General features: G+C 40.8%; 2 protein-coding genes and 1 pseudogene across 5 annotated transcripts in view; 2 read left to right on the top strand and 1 right to left on the bottom strand.

Moving 5' to 3' along the window:
- C1galt1 (core 1 synthase, glycoprotein-N-acetylgalactosamine 3-beta-galactosyltransferase, 1) overlaps positions 1 to 12,584 on the bottom strand; it is a 37,995-nt gene extending 25,411 nt beyond the window's left edge. Inside the window, exons 1-3 of one of the 3 annotated variants that reach the window (XM_063286669.1) lie at positions 12,504 to 12,584; positions 12,186 to 12,284; positions 11,911 to 11,976 (exon numbers count right to left, since the gene is read on the bottom strand). In XM_063286669.1, coding sequence (XP_063142739.1) covers positions 11,911 to 11,974 — 64 coding nt within the window. In that variant the 5' untranslated portion in view covers positions 11,975 to 11,976; positions 12,186 to 12,284; positions 12,504 to 12,584. Of the gene's footprint in view, positions 1 to 9,165; positions 9,320 to 9,552; positions 9,709 to 11,910; positions 11,977 to 12,185; positions 12,285 to 12,503 lie in introns of those variants that run through there. The other 2 variants (NM_001398710.1, NM_022950.3) reach the window with 2 other exon arrangements.
- LOC134486726 (tRNA (guanine-N(7)-)-methyltransferase-like) lies at positions 9,173 to 13,111 on the top strand. 2 transcript variants are annotated; one of them, XM_063286913.1, is made up of 3 exons: positions 9,173 to 9,981; positions 10,204 to 10,322; positions 12,469 to 13,111. In XM_063286913.1, exon 1 carries the CDS (start codon positions 9,187 to 9,189, stop codon positions 9,832 to 9,834), a length of 648 nt encoding a protein of 215 aa, XP_063142983.1. In that variant the 5' UTR covers positions 9,173 to 9,186; the 3' UTR covers positions 9,835 to 9,981; positions 10,204 to 10,322; positions 12,469 to 13,111. The 2 variants fall into 2 exon arrangements, with proteins under 2 accessions (XP_063142983.1, XP_063142982.1); XM_063286912.1 differs by lacking the exon at positions 10,204 to 10,322.
- Positions 12,118 to 13,111, top strand: Polr1d-ps1 (RNA polymerase I and III subunit D, pseudogene 1; annotated as a pseudogene).
- Positions 13,112 to 16,295: the final 3,184 nt, after the last annotated feature.

The following is a 16,295-nucleotide window of genomic DNA, read 5'->3' as shown; positions in this document are numbered from 1 at the left end:
ACTCAACACTTACACCAAAACATGTGTCAATCAAACTGTAGGCCAAAGAGACAACTCTGAAAGCATGAAGATGTGATTCATGGCCTACAAGTGACTGTCAGTAAGATTATCATATTTCTCATCGGAAACTTTGGAGGACAGAAGGTAGTAGGCTGGAATATTTAAAGTGCTAAAAAGAAAAAGTGTCAACCACGAATCCTACATCTGACCATTTTTTTCCTTTAAAAGCGAAAGGGAACTTAAGACATTCTTGTGTGAACACCCCCGATGCAGTTCACTACTACAGTCCTGCTCTGCAAGAAATGCAGAGCATTGCAGAAGTACAGTGGACAATAGAAGTAAGTGAAAATTAAACACACAGGTGGACAGAACACCTTATACTATTATAGCTATTTTTTTTTAGCTCTACACTTGGTTTCCACATAATTTAAGAGACAGGCATTAGGATGGTTTTGACACACAATGTATAAAGATGTAACTGTGTGGTAACAACAAGGGAACTGGTGGAGTTATAGCAGAAAGGCATTTTGTATGCTACGGAGATTAAATGGGTATAACTCAAGCTAGAGTACTGTACTTAAGGATATCAAGTATAATTCTGATAACCAAAGAAAACAGCTAAACAACATACTCAAGGGAAATGAGATAGTAACACAGGAAAAGAGTGCTAGGAAACTAGGACAGGGGTCCCTCCTGGTAACTACTTTAAATTAAAATAGATTAAACTCTAACCAAGAGGCAGAGAGAGGCAGAATGAATAAACATGATCCAACTCTATTGTAACCTTAAGACTAACTTGAGACCCCAGTTGGAAAGTAACAGAATAGAAACGAGACAATGCCTGCACACAGTAACTGAGAAGAGCAACATAAAACAATTATGTCTCTAATAATTGATCCCTAAAACATAAAGCAAAAAATAAGAATAAATGTTTTATGTTCACAGACTGTAAGACTTCACACTGTTAAAATAGTATAGTGTTCATCTCCAGTCAATATCTTTAACAAAATAATCTATAGATTCAATAAAATTTTTAGTAAAATCCCAACAATGTTTTCTAAATTGATATGGAATCTACAAAGGTCCTAAATAGTCAAAATAGTATTGAATTTAGCAACCAAAACACAAAAAACATAAAACTTTTTGCATCAAAATACTTTATCAACTGTTTAAAAAATAAAAACAAGCCACAGAATGAACAAAACACAAATCATGTAAGTAATTTGGGATAAACGGGGGTGGGGTGAGGTGGGGTGGGGAGGGGATGTTATATGAAAAAGTTCTAAAAAAAAAAAATCAACTAAAATAAAATTAAATCCAACTCAAAATGAACATGTGATTATTCAACTATTCAAGTTCTCCAGAAGATACACAACAGTTAGTAAGCAAGTAAAACGATTCCTCATATGTTCATCATTGGTTAAATGCCAGTTCATAACTCATAATGATAGCTACTACCAACAATCAGAAGGTAACAGGTGCTGGCAAGAACATAAAGAAATTGGAATCTGTGTACACGTCAGTAGAAATGTAAAACAGTTCTACTGCTGTAGACAGTTTAGTACAGCAGGTCCTCAAAAATTAGAACTAATAATCACTGGATGTGGGGGTGTTCAATTTTAATCCCAGTGCCTGGGAGAAGCAGGCACACCTCAGCTAGCTCAAGGTCAGTCTGGTCTACATATTGAGTTCCAGACCACAGTTATACAGTGAGACTATCCTGAAAAGGGGCCGGGGGTAATTATCACATGACCACTAATTCTACTCGGAGGTACATACTCTAAGGACTTGAAAACAAAGTCCCCAAGTGGTACCCCACTGGTATTCACAGCAGTATTAACATGGAGTAGGAGTGCATCTATTGACAGTAAATGAATTAGTAAATATGCAAAGGATTTATTGACCAATCTTTAAAAAAAAAGTGAAGAGAATTCCAATCTGTTACAACAGATAAAAGGAGGGCATTTTGTTAAGTGAAACAAGCCAATAAAAAGAAGACACTGTATGGCTTCCCTTGCTTTAAGTAAAACTCAGTAACAGGGTAGTTCTGGTTGACAGAGGTGGCAGGGAGGTAGAATGGGACTTGTTTAAATGGGACTGAGTTTCAGTTTCACAGGATGCAGGCTCTAGAGGAGGACAACGATGATAGGGACACATAATATAAATGCAATCACCACTGAACTGAACTGCATGGTTAGGATTAGCATTTTAGGTGTGTTTTATCTCACACGCACACAAATCAGATGACTGTTTTCTACAGATCAATCTGTGTGTATAATGTGATTCCAGCCCAAACATAGAGTTTTAAAAGTTAAATAAATATGTAAAAAGAGTTTTGCGTGCGTGCCTGTGTGTGTGTGTGTGTGTGTGTGTGTGTGTGTGTGAGTGTTGTGGTAAAAATAAAAATAAAAAAGTGGTGGAACGGGTTCCCGCACGTACCCTGGTGGTCACTAGTCCTGGCTCCAATGGGCCATTGGAACGAGTGCTAATTTATCTCAGATTAGTATCTCTCCTGGCAGCTCTCTGCTATCCTTGAACTCTCTGGTTTCAGTCACCCAGTAAAATCAAGACTCAACAAACTGTAACCCAACAGATTTATATATTAAATTGTCAATCCACAACACATCCATACAGTAAACTTACAACCAATTGATAACAATATAATTTGCCCATCTAGACAACACAAAATCCTATACCCATCCATCCCTTAAGAATAGTCCTAACAACCTGTAATATGTGCAGAGAGGAATCTGAACATCCATGTTCTCTCCTCCTCCTTGCTCCAGCTTCCTCTGCCTCTCTAAAACTTTTCTCCCACCCATCCTTCCTTCTCATCCAATGACAGACCTCGTTCTATTCTGTACCTGCCTTCACCTGTAAGATAATGACATCATCCTACACATATGTAAGTATTGGACCACATCACTACGTACACCAGGCTGTCCTGGAACCCAGAATGTAGACCAACCTGGCCTGGAAAAAGAATGAGTTCAAATTTTTTATTGGATCAATCACTATGTACCCCAGGCTGTCCTGGGCTGGAACTGGCTCATAAGTGCTGTAATTAAGGACCTATGCCACCATGACTGACCAGAGAATGGGTAATTCTTGAATGGTGAATGGGTGGGGAGAAAATATGATGTATGTTGCATATTAAAATATTTGCATCGAGGCATGGTGGCACACACAAATAATCTTAGCACTTGGGAGGTGAAGATAAAGGGGTGTAAGACCTGAAGGCCAGCCTAGGGTCAGCCTGGGCTACCTTATCTCAAATACACGTACACATACTTTGTCTTTTTCATAACCAAACTAAAAAACAAAACAAACAAATCAGAGGTGAACTGAAATGATTTAACAATTTAATGTTGAGACTGACAGGCCAATCACTGTGTATTTAAAAGCATGTCAATTAATGACAGAGATTAGCTGAGCAACTCTATGATTGCTACAAACTACGCTGTTTCAAATGCCATCAGTGAGACTTATCTTGCACTTCTTGCATGGATGACTGATCATTATGTGTCTAAAGCAACCTCAGTTTTCAGTGGAGTGTCAGATAAGGGACTACAGACATAACATTCCACAATCATCTTATCTCTGAGGTCTCCAAACACCAGGCCGGATGCTGAACCTTTTGACACCAGTCTCTGTACTTTTAAAACTATTAAATACTGCAACAGTAGAATTTTGCTCAACGCCACCCTTCCCCAAAACCTTACAGTAGTGCTTTCTTCCTCCCTGAGATCTGCTGTTTCCCCAGCTGTACAGTCTTCTTCACTGCAGCACAGGAATTACCCTACTCTTGTCAACCCCCAGACAGACACTGAGGCAGTTTTTCATCAGATTGAAATGGTTTGTGGGGAAGAATTGCATGTGGAAATGTTAAGACACAATCCACACAGCACATGACATCAGGAAGAGATGGCTTACTCAAGGCATAGTAGGAAAATAATTAATCCTTTGGAAAACGCAAGAGCAACAAGCTGGATCCTATGCTAATAATTAACAACTACAACTTCTACAATTTCAATATTTTAAAAACAGGCTAGGAGAAGACATCGTTTTGCATATTTTTATGGTGAACTGAGAGGTTCCTAAAACTCAGAAGCTGTGTCTACACAAAAACAGTTTCTTCCGTGGGCAAGTTCTGGAGGCAAAGCAGGTGCAAAGGAGTGTTTCTTTGTAACATGCTTTAAAATGTGTATGGGTAAAGACAAATGATTAACACCATACAAGAAACGAACACAAAAGACTCAGAGGAAAACAAACACTGTAGTCAAGGCTATTCAATTTCACCAACAATTAGGAGAGGCAAATCAAATGAAGAGGGTCTGTTTCTAAGCTAGCATCCTGGTAGAATGTCTGGTTTGTTAACACAATATTAACTGACACCATACAATCTTTCTTACAACATACTTTTACTGTCTTTTCAAAGAGTATTTGGCAATTATCTTAGAAGCTTAACAATAAACCCTGAATAATCATTTGATAATCAGAAATTTAACTTATGGGTAAATTCCTAGCCACCTTCCAAGATGTTCAGGACAGTTCAGCTGTTAGTTCTAGGCTGTTACAATAACCCACATGTGTGCTGAAGAAAACATTTGCACCTGTGGCTAACCTTTTTAATTGCTAATAGGTTGTTCCTAGAAGTAGACCGTGAAAACGAACCAAACCAAAGAGAAATGAAAGGGGGACAAACCCTCAAAGGACAGAGGGAGGAAAATACTCAAAAGAGCATTAGAATTCATTACTTGCTCTTACCTAAGCTCTCCCTCACCATTATATGGAACCTGCCCCCCTCCTACCACCCTTCAGAGTGGCAAGCAGCATGGTGGGTCGCACCTGTAACCCCAGCACTCACTCGGGAAGGCAGAGATACAAGGTCCAAGGCTGTCCAGCCCACAGGAGTCTGGTCTTAGAAAAATCAAACAGCACAAAATGATGCGTGTCACTCCTAGTCCCTCGATGCCACCCTGCAGCAGTGCTGAAATGTAAAGGGCTCTACTCCTCTCCCTTTCATCACTACCACCTTGTTCTCCCCAACTCTGCCTCACTCGCTTTAACTGTATAAAGGACTTACTTTTAAAACAAAGTAAGTCAACATAGCACAATCTCATTGTACTTTTAAAAAGAATATATATATGCACACATGTAAATTTCTCTATATGTAAAACAAAAAAGTTTTTACTTTTTCTTACAAAAATCGAAGGTATTTATCTAGAGAGAAAAATAAAAACATATGAATCCCCCTTCCCATTTCATCTCTTGACCCTTAGAACTCCTTATGATTCAAAATCACATGGACTCAAATACACCGTGACCACAGGCAACTCAAGCGCAACAGGCCCCAAAGTGAGTCAATGCCTTCCTTAAATACCTTACCTTAAATACAGGTAATTATCTAAGTTACCAGCAGTGCTCCTCTGTCACTAAGATTCATCCCATTATTGAAACCAGTAATTAGGAAAAGAAACTAGCGTGTATGCTGGGGTTGTTGTGGCTCAAACCCAGGGCCTTATACATGCTAAGCACATGTGCTACCAGAGAAGCCCCACAGACATTCCTAATGTTATACCTACTCTCACCCACTCCCATGTACCAACTTCTAATCCATCCTCTTCCCAGTCTACTCTGTCAGCTGTACGCTAGGGGATACTGAACTTGTCTCCCTCCAGATGTACTACTCCTCAATCCATTTCTACTTTACCAGAATGATCTCTAGCATGAAAAAGTAGCCATGCCACTCCATGATCCTCACAGAATTCTATAGCCTACACTTGTGAACGGAAGCATCCTTAATTAACAAGACATATAAGGCCTCTCCTGAATGACTCCTTAGTCCAACCTCACTGTTCACTAACCCATTCAATAATCCTATCAATAGATTCTTAAACGTCCCAGTTGAGCCAGCTCCATATTTCTCCTGTTATCTGACTAAAATGCCCTCCTCTCTCCACTCCCTGTTCTCACCTCTGCAAGTGCTTTTAAGTCATATTTTCTTAATCTTGGTACAAGTAGCAGTGTGAGCTAGCTAGTGGCACTTTTGTGGGGGCTGTCCTATCACTCTTAAGACATTTAGAAGCTTGTATTTAGTAGACAACAGTAGCATTTCTTCTAGTGGTGGCAACCAACATTCTATTCGGACAAGGATCAAAGTCCTCTTAGAGGAATAAATCAGCTCTTTAGTCAAGAACCACTCCTCCAGGAAGGGGCAAGGGGCTTAGTGAGGACCTGAGTTCAATCACCCAGATCCCATGTAAAAACAGCAAGGTTAGTAGGGAAACAGTGCCACAAGGGCTCCCACCTCCTAGGGGCCTGCCAACCAGCTAACTAACCTCCAGGTTCAGTGAGAGACCAGACTGTCTCAAACCACATGGAAAGCAACTGAGGAAGACACCTGATGTTGACTCACAATGGCAAAGGCACACCCCTTTTCTAACCTGTTGTAACATATTTTCTCATATATATCACTTCTGAAAGATTATATCAAGACTATATTATCATCTTTAAGGAACACTGACAAGGGGGGTACTAAGGGGAAAGCTGACGGTTTTTGCACTCACTGTTTGTCTTGTGTACTTAGCTTGTGTAGTTAGCTTGTGTCCACTGCCTCCACCCTGGTCTGAGCTGTTTTACAATTACTGAGACAGCCTTCCGGCCAACACGTCTCTTCCTCCCACCCTTCTTTCTTCTATTTTTGCTAGTATGCCAGAGTCATCCTATCAACTGAAACCAGACCTTGTCACCCATTTTCTCAAAAGCCTCTACCACCTGCCTAATCTCATGTTAAAAAGCCAAAACCTTAAGATGACCTTTGTTCTATACTGCCTAATACTGTTTCCTCGACTGTGTTTTAACTTTGGACTCTGCTTTCTTCCTTCCACTCACCAGGGTTTTGCTGGTCTTTGCTGCAAACACTCTGCTCTCAGACATTCCTATATTTCATTCCACGACTCTTTCAACTCTTTCCTTACAGGGCTCTCCCCTGGACATCCTACAAACTCTAGCTGACATTAGCATCCTAGCTGTTTTTCACTTATTTACCACCTAAAAGCAAAGCATCTGATCAGATAGCCTATCTAATACGATCTGTCACGTCACAAGCTTCCAAATCAAGAGAACTTTGAAAAATTCCATTTCTAACAACCAGGGACAACGCCTTGTGATAACCTGGGCAGAGGCTGGAGTGATATAAAAGAAAGCAAAGGACAACCTTAGAGACAGAAGCCTAGAGTAACAGTAGATTCTAGAACCTCTGCAACACAGCTTTGCCAACACCTCAAATGGTCCTTTGTTGGTAGCCTCAGAAAACTAACACAGCAAACAAGAATGCAAGCGACGACGACACAGAGCTCTATGATTTCAACCCCATAGTTAAAATGTGCTTTAGCATACAGCTTTCTCTGCAAAATAATCAGGTTTCCAAATTCAGAATCTCTCAATATTGCCTCCTCAGGCCCTTACTCACTTCACATTGCAGGTGCAAGATAATTTGTTTGAAGTTTCTTCTTGGGGTGTCTCCCACCTTCTTTCTAATGGGGCTCCCTGGTTCATAGAGAGCTGCTTCCTGTTTCACACCTAACAGATCTATCAGTAGTGGCTGAGTATCCTACCCTCCCCAACGACAGTAGGGGAGTGGCATTTCAATTAGGTGCAAAAACGCAAGTATATTTTGTCATTTGTTTCTTATTGTATTGAAAGATAAAACGCTAACTTCACGTCTTATGGAGCAAGTCTTGTCTTTATAAAGAATAAAGTATAATGACAAACTGTACATGGATCTGATTACTTTGCATGTTAATTTAAAATTTTAACTTTTAAGAAGGCCTTAGTCCCACCAGATTTAGTATTTAAAAATGGGTATCTTTCTTTTAGCCTTGCTGTAATTTTTAACTAGCTGTTTTACTCAAATCTCACAAAGTTTTTAAAATACTTGTACTGAAAAGCCAAAACTTTTGAATAGGTAAACAGGAGCATTAAGGTAACAATTTCTATTTACATTTGACTCATAAATACATTTTCACAAAAATTCCAACCACTACTTTCACCAAAGACTTGACTTTATATTATCATGGATAATATAATTTTCATTTCAGCGAAATCACCATGTAAGCAGTATAAAGCCAACATATGCACACGCTTTTGAATACTATTAGCCAAACATTTAACTCATGATGTGTACTTTTAAACCGCTTAGAAAATTCTAAAATTGTCTTAATATTAAAGTTATTCACAATTATAGGCTGATTTGTTTTTTTAAGAGCCCAAGGCGGGAGGGGTGTTTAAGTGGGAAGTAACCACAAAGCATTTGTAAAATGCTGAGTCCTGAGTAAAAAGATACAGGAAAACATAAATTTCAAGCAAATCTGAGACACGGAATAGATAGTTCTCCACTAATGCTGAATTTTAAGTGAGTCATACTTGCCGGCCTAAATGACTGTTTTACTTAACATATGGTGAAAAGAGTTCGGTAACTTGAAACTTTATATTCATTTAAACTGTACAAAAAATATATACTAAGGCTGGCAGAAATGCTACATACAATGCTTACAGTACACAATATCGTGTGCATAAGGCTTATATGACATTTATCTGATAAGGGGCTGGAAAACTGTAGTTTTAAATACCTTCTAAAAACTCAAATTTCCACTTCCAAACTTACACCAGAATCAAATAACTTGTAATGTACACAGCATTTTTTCTTGGCAACCAGGCAGAGTATCTGTGGTCTACGCTCAACCTCCAGTAAATTACCATATTTCTGTCCCTTACCCATTGCCTTATTACTCAGTCTGATGCACTGAAGTTCTAACTTTGTAACTTTTAAATTCAGAATACGCTTTCAGTCTGTATGTACTAAAAGGCAATACCGTGAATGCAAAAACCTAGATTGGAAAAAAATTTTTTTTCTTCTAGAATGTGAGGGATCTTAAAACATTCTAAGCCCCCTCGCCGCTTGTAAGAAGTGTGTAGATGGAGCTCAAAAGAATTGATTCCCGAACCTCACTCTTAAATTAGTTAATTTAGGAGAATATCTAAAGCCAAAGCAGTTTGTTTAACTAGCCAACATCTAGGAAGCCCATCACACTTTGTTACCAAAGCGGAGAGAAAAAAAAAATTTTTTTTTCCAATCCTGCGCGTAGCAAACCCCCAACACACCTGGTCAGTTCACTCAAGTCAATGAAGGGCAGGGAAAGTTTCAACCATAATCAACCGGCTCCAGACAAAGCTGACGGTCCAGCGGCGGCCACAGGCACTAGGGACTGGAGCGTCCGGAAGGTGCCCGCACCTGAGTGCAGGCAGCTGGCGGCCGCTGGGCGCGCGGAGGCCGGGGCGGGGCGGCGGGCAGGACCGCTAGGCGCTGGCCCGCCTCGGGCGCCTCCGGTCGGACACGCCGGGCTGAGGAGAGCGCGAGGGCTGCCGCTCGCCCGCCGCCCGAGACACCTGTTTGGCCGCGCCGGGCGGCGTTTCCGTAGCCTCAGTCGCCCCGCCACCGGCAGCCGAGCCCCGGGACCCGAAGCCCTCGGGCGCCTCCGCCCGCCGTACCTGACATCAGCCGCGGCTCTCTCTCGCCCCTCCCAGAGGCGGGGAGGAGAACGACCCCCAACCCTCGACCTTCGCTGCCCTGGCCCGCCGCAGCACCGGCAGGGGCTGCTAGCCAGGGCCGCCCGCGGCCGCCCAGATCATCCCCCGGCGGCGGCGGCCGAGGCGGGCCCGGCGCGCGTTCCCGCCGCTCGCTCCCGCAGCTCGCTCCGCCCCTCCCCGCCGCGCGGCCTGGCCACGGCCCGCCTACAGCGCAGCCGCCACCCACGGGTCTCGGAGAGCTGACGTCGCGGCTGCTGCAGCGGCCCCGGGGAAGGGCGGGATCTAGGTGGAGTGGGCGGGGACAGGGCGACGTGCGGATGCAGGGATTGGCCGCCGGGAGTTCGCCCCGCCCTCCTGCGAAGGGGGCTGGGAAGTCCTGGCTTCCCCGAGGTGAGTGTTTAGGTTCAGCCCCCTTCTGGTGAGATTGAGTGTTCTCTTTAATTCTCTCTGGGATGCAGAAAGCGAAATTAGCAGGGACTACAAGTAGAACCGCCTTATAAATTGTCTGTGGAACAAACCCTAACGTCACGCTGACCTCTAACCCAATTTTAGCCCCTTCATCTTTTTTTGCCGTTTGTCCTCTGACTGCATCTCTCTATCCTTAATAACAAGAAATTTGGCATAGTGAAGAGTGCTGTGTAACCAGATGTGTGCCTCAGAAGAACAGAAAACTCAGAGAATGGTAACTGAAAGACTCTTGGAGGAATTCATGTATAGCACTTCACTTCTGGGCAAGTACTTAAGAGCTTTGCAAACCCGTCTGCCTTGCTTTGGCAAATGTCCTGTGTACCAGAAAGTTATCTTTGTGGCCATGGAAGTTGTTTGCCACCTGTTGAGGCAGCAAAGAGTGGAAGTAAGATCTAGGGACTACAGACCTTAACCATCATCTACAAGGCCAGGCCCTGAGATGGAAAAACTGTGCCCTGCTTCATAAATGTTCAAACTAGGCAGGTCTGAGCATACCACAGCATAGCTATTCAAAGTAAGAGTTTTGAAATAAGAAACTTAAGCTTTATCTGAATCTACTTTATGCCTCTAATATTACAGATACTAAGTTATAAAGAGCAGGTATATTTTGGTTATGATTCTAGACAAGGAGCTGGGTGTGATGATATCTTCGTTTATCAAGTCCTGAACCAGCTGGAAATCGTGGCAGGAAACAGCTTATTGGAGACCTAGCCAAACTCGATTTTATAGCAGTCACTGAATAGCCCATTTATTCATTAATCCATTAGTCACAAGAACGAATTGAGCCTTTCGGTAAGGGGAGAGTCCTAATCAACAGGTTTACTTAGCCTCGCCCCCTAATACATGATAATAGAGACCAAAGAGTCTTGGGAAAGAAACGCCACATTCCAACCATAGTAGGCTAGGATCACCTGATGACCCACCCATTGGTTGTGTAATTTTAGGAAGCTACAGAACGGCGTGTCTGATAGGAATAATAAACGCTGGCTGTTGCTGTTACTTGGCCTTCAGTTTACTTAGTTTCAGCTTTAGTGCCATTTGCTAGGACATAGACAGCACCAATATATCCAAGAAAAAATTTTCCCCAAAGGAAGTTTGAAACTTGAAACAAAGTTAGTGATTTTAGTTCAAAGGTCTCCTTTTCAGATGAGAAAATTGAGGAAAGAATGAGAAATGGATAGGACCCGGCCAGAAAAGAAGGCAGGTAGCTAAGTGTCCTTTCTCTGGTCCATGGCCCTCCTACTTTTCTCCCAGACATCCTTACCTCCATTCTTTTTTCCTCAGCTCTTGCTCAGCCTTAACACTCCGCAAAAATCATTTTGCCATGCATAAACGTAAAAAAGAACCACCCGGAAGTCCAAGTATTCTAAATATAGAACCAACCTCAGGAGTCCTGAATTCTATTAAGAGTTATAATGGCTAAAGAATAACATTATTTTATCAAAGGTAAGAAACACCCCCAAGAATAAACTCTAAGTTTATAGTCACATTTAGCAAGATTACAGGCACAAAGGAATGAGAATAGAAACAATATTGATCAAATGACCACTCCCTTCCTTAGTTTTTTTAAAGAGCCACCATTTTATGAAAATAATATATGCATACACAAACAGATTCAAAACATGTAAACCAATTCAAACAAAAAAGCAGATAAGTTGTGCAGATATAAGATGAAATTATCTCATAATCTAAATATTCTGTCTTATTTTTTTAGACTTTTCTCTAAAACTAAAACAAAAAATATCCCACAAGAGCACATACCAGTTCACATATATATTTGACACATTATTTTTTTATGAAAGGATCCATCCTAAGTCCCTACTGGTATAAACAATTCTTTGATGAACTTACCTTTGTACAACCGTGCAGTTATCTCCTTGGAAGTAGAAATGATACTCATGTCAGTAACTTTCATTCCTGTTAAGTAGAAAGGATGATTACTTGTGAAAATATACTTCTTATTTGGGGCTCAAAGCTGACTGAATTGTGCTATTTAAAACAGATAAATCCTAGCCAGTATTGTCTGTCTGATATTTAATGTCTCAAAAAAGTGTATCAATGCACATCAAAGCTCCTTGGAATAAGAAGACAGCTACTATTAGTTGTCTGAATAATATCCTTTTTACCTTTCTAGCACAGTCTCGGTAATTTGAAGGGTGCCGATGTATCCAGCTAAATTTGTTTACTTCCTTAGACTCTTGGTCGTTATGTCCTTCCATGTGTTCCTAGGTGAGCATAAGAAAAGTTTTATGGAAGAAGTGTCCTTTAAGCACTCTGACTTACATGTATCCATTTTCTCAAACAGGGAGGTTGTGATGGTAACTTTGATGTTCGGCTTGATTAGATCAAGGAACACCTAAGATTCTTTCTCTTGGCCTTATCCCCTCCCCTCTTCACCTCCCTTTTCAGAACTTGGAGAAGAGTCTCCTTTTCGCCTGTGCTACCTGAGAATTTCCTGGAGCCACCCCTTGCCATAGAAGAGGATCTGGAGCTGTAGAGAAAAATATCACGATTGAAGACCTCAGTGGCTGAAGGCAAGAGGAAGACAGCCCAGGAAATGGTTCAGGCAGCTGGAACAGATAAGACAGCGTGTGACATTTGTACCGCACAAGGAGGACCACACACTAGGAAATTGTCTGCGGTACTTAATCATGAAGAACCCAGAAGTGGAATTTCGCAGTTACTCTGTGGTCCATCCTTCAGAGAGCAAAATTCATTTGTGAATTCAGAGGTAGATGCACTTCCAATTGTTGAGCCATTTCAAAAGGGCCTGATTGAGCTCTTGAATATCTGCCAGCATGTGCTTGTCAAGTTTGAGGTTGGCATAAAGGACTTGAAAGATCAAAAGGCAAGTGAAAACCAAACCCACGTTCTGGTCACACCTGTAGGGTACAAGCAGGACCACCCTCATGATGGTGCAGAACCCACACCTAGAATTTGTGATTGCAGCGTGTTCTGTCCTACAGGAAAATATGGTTCTAGCTGTTGACCCATCACAGCTGTTGGAATCTCTGAAAATATATTCACCTAATAAATTCTCTGTTTTGTTTTCTTTTGTTTTTGTTTTTTTAAAGGAACACCTACGTGATTACTGGAGCATACTCCTGGGTGCATCTTTGAAGTTATTTCCTTAAGCAATGTGATACTGAGGGTGTGATTCCTTCATAGATTCATAATATTGTGGCATTGTGGTGGTGATGGAAAATAGGGAGTAGCACCTTTTAAGGAAGTGGGATGCTGGGGGGTGTCTTTGAGGGGTATAAGTCTCCTTGACCCCTTCCTATGTGCTGTACTTTTCATAGTCCAATAAACAAAGAAGACTCTCTAATGTACAGTCCTGACGTTAAAGTACATGAGGCCAGGCGACCATGAACCAAACTCTCTAAAGTCATAAGCCAAGGTAATACTTCGTCCTTTAGGTCACTTCTGTCCTGTATTATGTCACAGCAGCAACAAAGTGTTTAAGACAATGCAAAGACAGAGCAGCCATCTTTCCAGTTCAATAGTGAAAGTTACTGGCACTATTATTGCTGTTGGAAGTGGAAGGTACATGGGTCATTTTTGCTTTGGAGAGCCACCTTTCCATGTCTGGCCTGCCTCCTTGTGGACTGTTGTTACACAAGGAAAAGCAAACTACTCTTATAAAAGGTTTCATTAATTGAGTTTGCGTCATAAACATTGAATGGAGTTTTTACTTGATAGAATAAGATAGGTGATCGCTCGTCCATCACTATAAAGAGAATTTTTGCATAGAGATAGGAGATGGAAATAAGAGACTTACAATGTAGATAAACAACAGTACAACATTCCCTAAAGATTTACTTTTATTTTACCCCAGTGTTAAACATATTAACCTGGCCAGGTATGATGATGGCACACACACTTAATCCCAGCACTCAAGAGGCAAAGGCAGGTGGATCTCTGTGACTTCAAATCCAGCCTGACCTACATAGAGAGCTCCAAGCCAGCCAGGGCTTCATAGTAAAACATTCTCTCTAAAAATAAATAAGTAAACAAAAGTAGATCAATAAATAGATTAACAAATGATTTTGTAATGCTGAAGTTCACAGTTTAAGTTAACTTATATCCACTCATCAGGAAATTGTAAAATACATCCTCAAATTCTATAATGCATCTTCCACAGTTAACTCCCTTCCCCTTACAGTAGACTGTACTTAATGACTTGTATCGTGAACAGAATGAGGTTGCAGTAATGTGGTGTGACTACTTGGAGGAGTTTAAACAACGAGGGCCAGCTTTCATCCTGTTCTTTTTCTTGAAGCACTTGCTGGGGAAAGAGCCTGTCATAGAATCATTACAAGACTTCTGAGGCAACTTACTGAGAGGCCACCTCAGTAAGTAATTAAGTTCTTAAGGATAACAGTTAACAATCACACAAATCATCTTAAAAGCAGATCCACCAGCCCTAGTAAGCCTTCAAATGACCAGACACATGTCACTTAATGTTCCTAGCCAACATCTGTACTATGAGTCACCCAACTAAACTGCTCCCAAGTTTCTACCCCACAATAACTGGGATAATCCATGTTTAAATAATTGTTTTACACCAGTAAGCTGGGATGACTTGTTATGCAACAATATGTACATAAGAGCTGGGTATAATAGGATCTCCTACAATCCCAGCATATAAGTAACTGTTTAATCCTTTGTTGTTTGAAGGGCTAAACCAATGAATGATGTAGAGTATATCTACCATACTGTAGTGTAGTCTGCACAATACGGGCACCGTCTTTGATCCCTAACACCTATGTTCTATAATGTTTTTAAAATAAACTCATAGAAATCAATTGAGAACCTCTGTGAAATCTGGTAGTCACAGTTCTTGAAAATGCCATGGCAAGTGTAATGTACAATCATCGAACCTTACATGCTATTGTCTGAGTAATCTAATCCTTCTTAATCTCATTTTTCCTTCTCTTTAGTTAGGGACAATAATCGGAGTCTGCATATGCTACACATACAGACAAGCAGACAAACACATAAATAAAAAACAAAATAGTAAAATAAATTCTTTTTACAAATTTAGATTGATCAAGTTTACTTTTTAAAAAATAAATGATCATTAAATATTATGTGTGTGAATGACATGGAGACTTTCCCTGAAGAGGAAGCATCTTACTTACTGATTCATATATATTTGTACAATTATTCATAACAAGCAGGTTGGATTTAATTGGGTGGTAGGATGATAGTTTATTATGTGGCAGACTTCATTTTATTAGCCTGTTGAAAATTTATTGTGCTTTAAAAAGAATACCTAATTATGACTGGCTGCTTTTCCTTTTGAAAAGTTAATTTGTAACAAGGTCCTGTGTCTGCCCTTCTTTGCTGTACAGTGGTGTGTAAATATTCCTAGTTATAAACAAACGTTTAGCCAGTCTGAAGAGTTTATTCTGGAACAAAACTGTACCCAATAAAAGAAGAGGCATGCGTTGATGTAGTCGACTGTCCTCAGTGCTGTGATGTTGTGACAATATACCAGGGATCTGAAAACAATACCCCCCACACACCAATATTTCAAATTTCCCCAGGAATCCCATGCTGGGATCAAGAAAAGCTAAAGCCCTGTGCCAGGGGAAGAATCCCCCCTCCAGAAGAGATTTCATGCTGTTCTGAGAACATCTCACCAATCAATACATGCAGGTGTCCCACCTTCTGTTCCATGCTTCTGCGAAATCATAACTGCTATAGGGAAAAGTGGAGAGACTCTTAAATTTTTTCCTCTGGTTTTGGACCAAATTATAAATAAGTCTGTGTTCCTACTCAAAGTTTTACTCCCTATTTTCTTTTGAGAAACGAAATGTTAAGGTGTTGGGTTTTCAGCCCCAGGTGCCTGGTATCAGCAGGAGTAAGCTAAATCCTTCAGATACAAGTTCTTTTGCAGTGGATTAATTCTGAAGTCTCCCTGCCTTTGTCCTATAGGTGACTCCCCTTATCAACAGGAAATAGGTTTCAAGACCTTCAGTGCTCAGCAGAAATAGCACACAGTACCAAACCCTGTGTATACTATGTTTCTCCCACAAATAAACAGCCACGACAAATTTTAATTTATAAAGTAGGCATAGGAAGAGATTAATAATAACTAATAAAATGGAATAATTATAATAGCATACTATTAAAAGTTGGTCTTCATCCCACAATCTTATAGTACCTTAGAAAACTCAGCATGCAAGTCTCTCTTCTTACTAAGAACTTTCACCTTTCATTTAAAGGAA

This window comes from Rattus norvegicus, chromosome 4, assembly GCF_036323735.1.
Source record: "Rattus norvegicus strain BN/NHsdMcwi chromosome 4, GRCr8, whole genome shotgun sequence".
NCBI classification, from domain to species: Eukaryota; Metazoa; Chordata; class Mammalia; order Rodentia; family Muridae; genus Rattus; species Rattus norvegicus.
The sequence above is the reverse complement of the archived record's forward strand: the minus strand, read 5'-3'. Positions and strand labels throughout refer to the sequence as shown.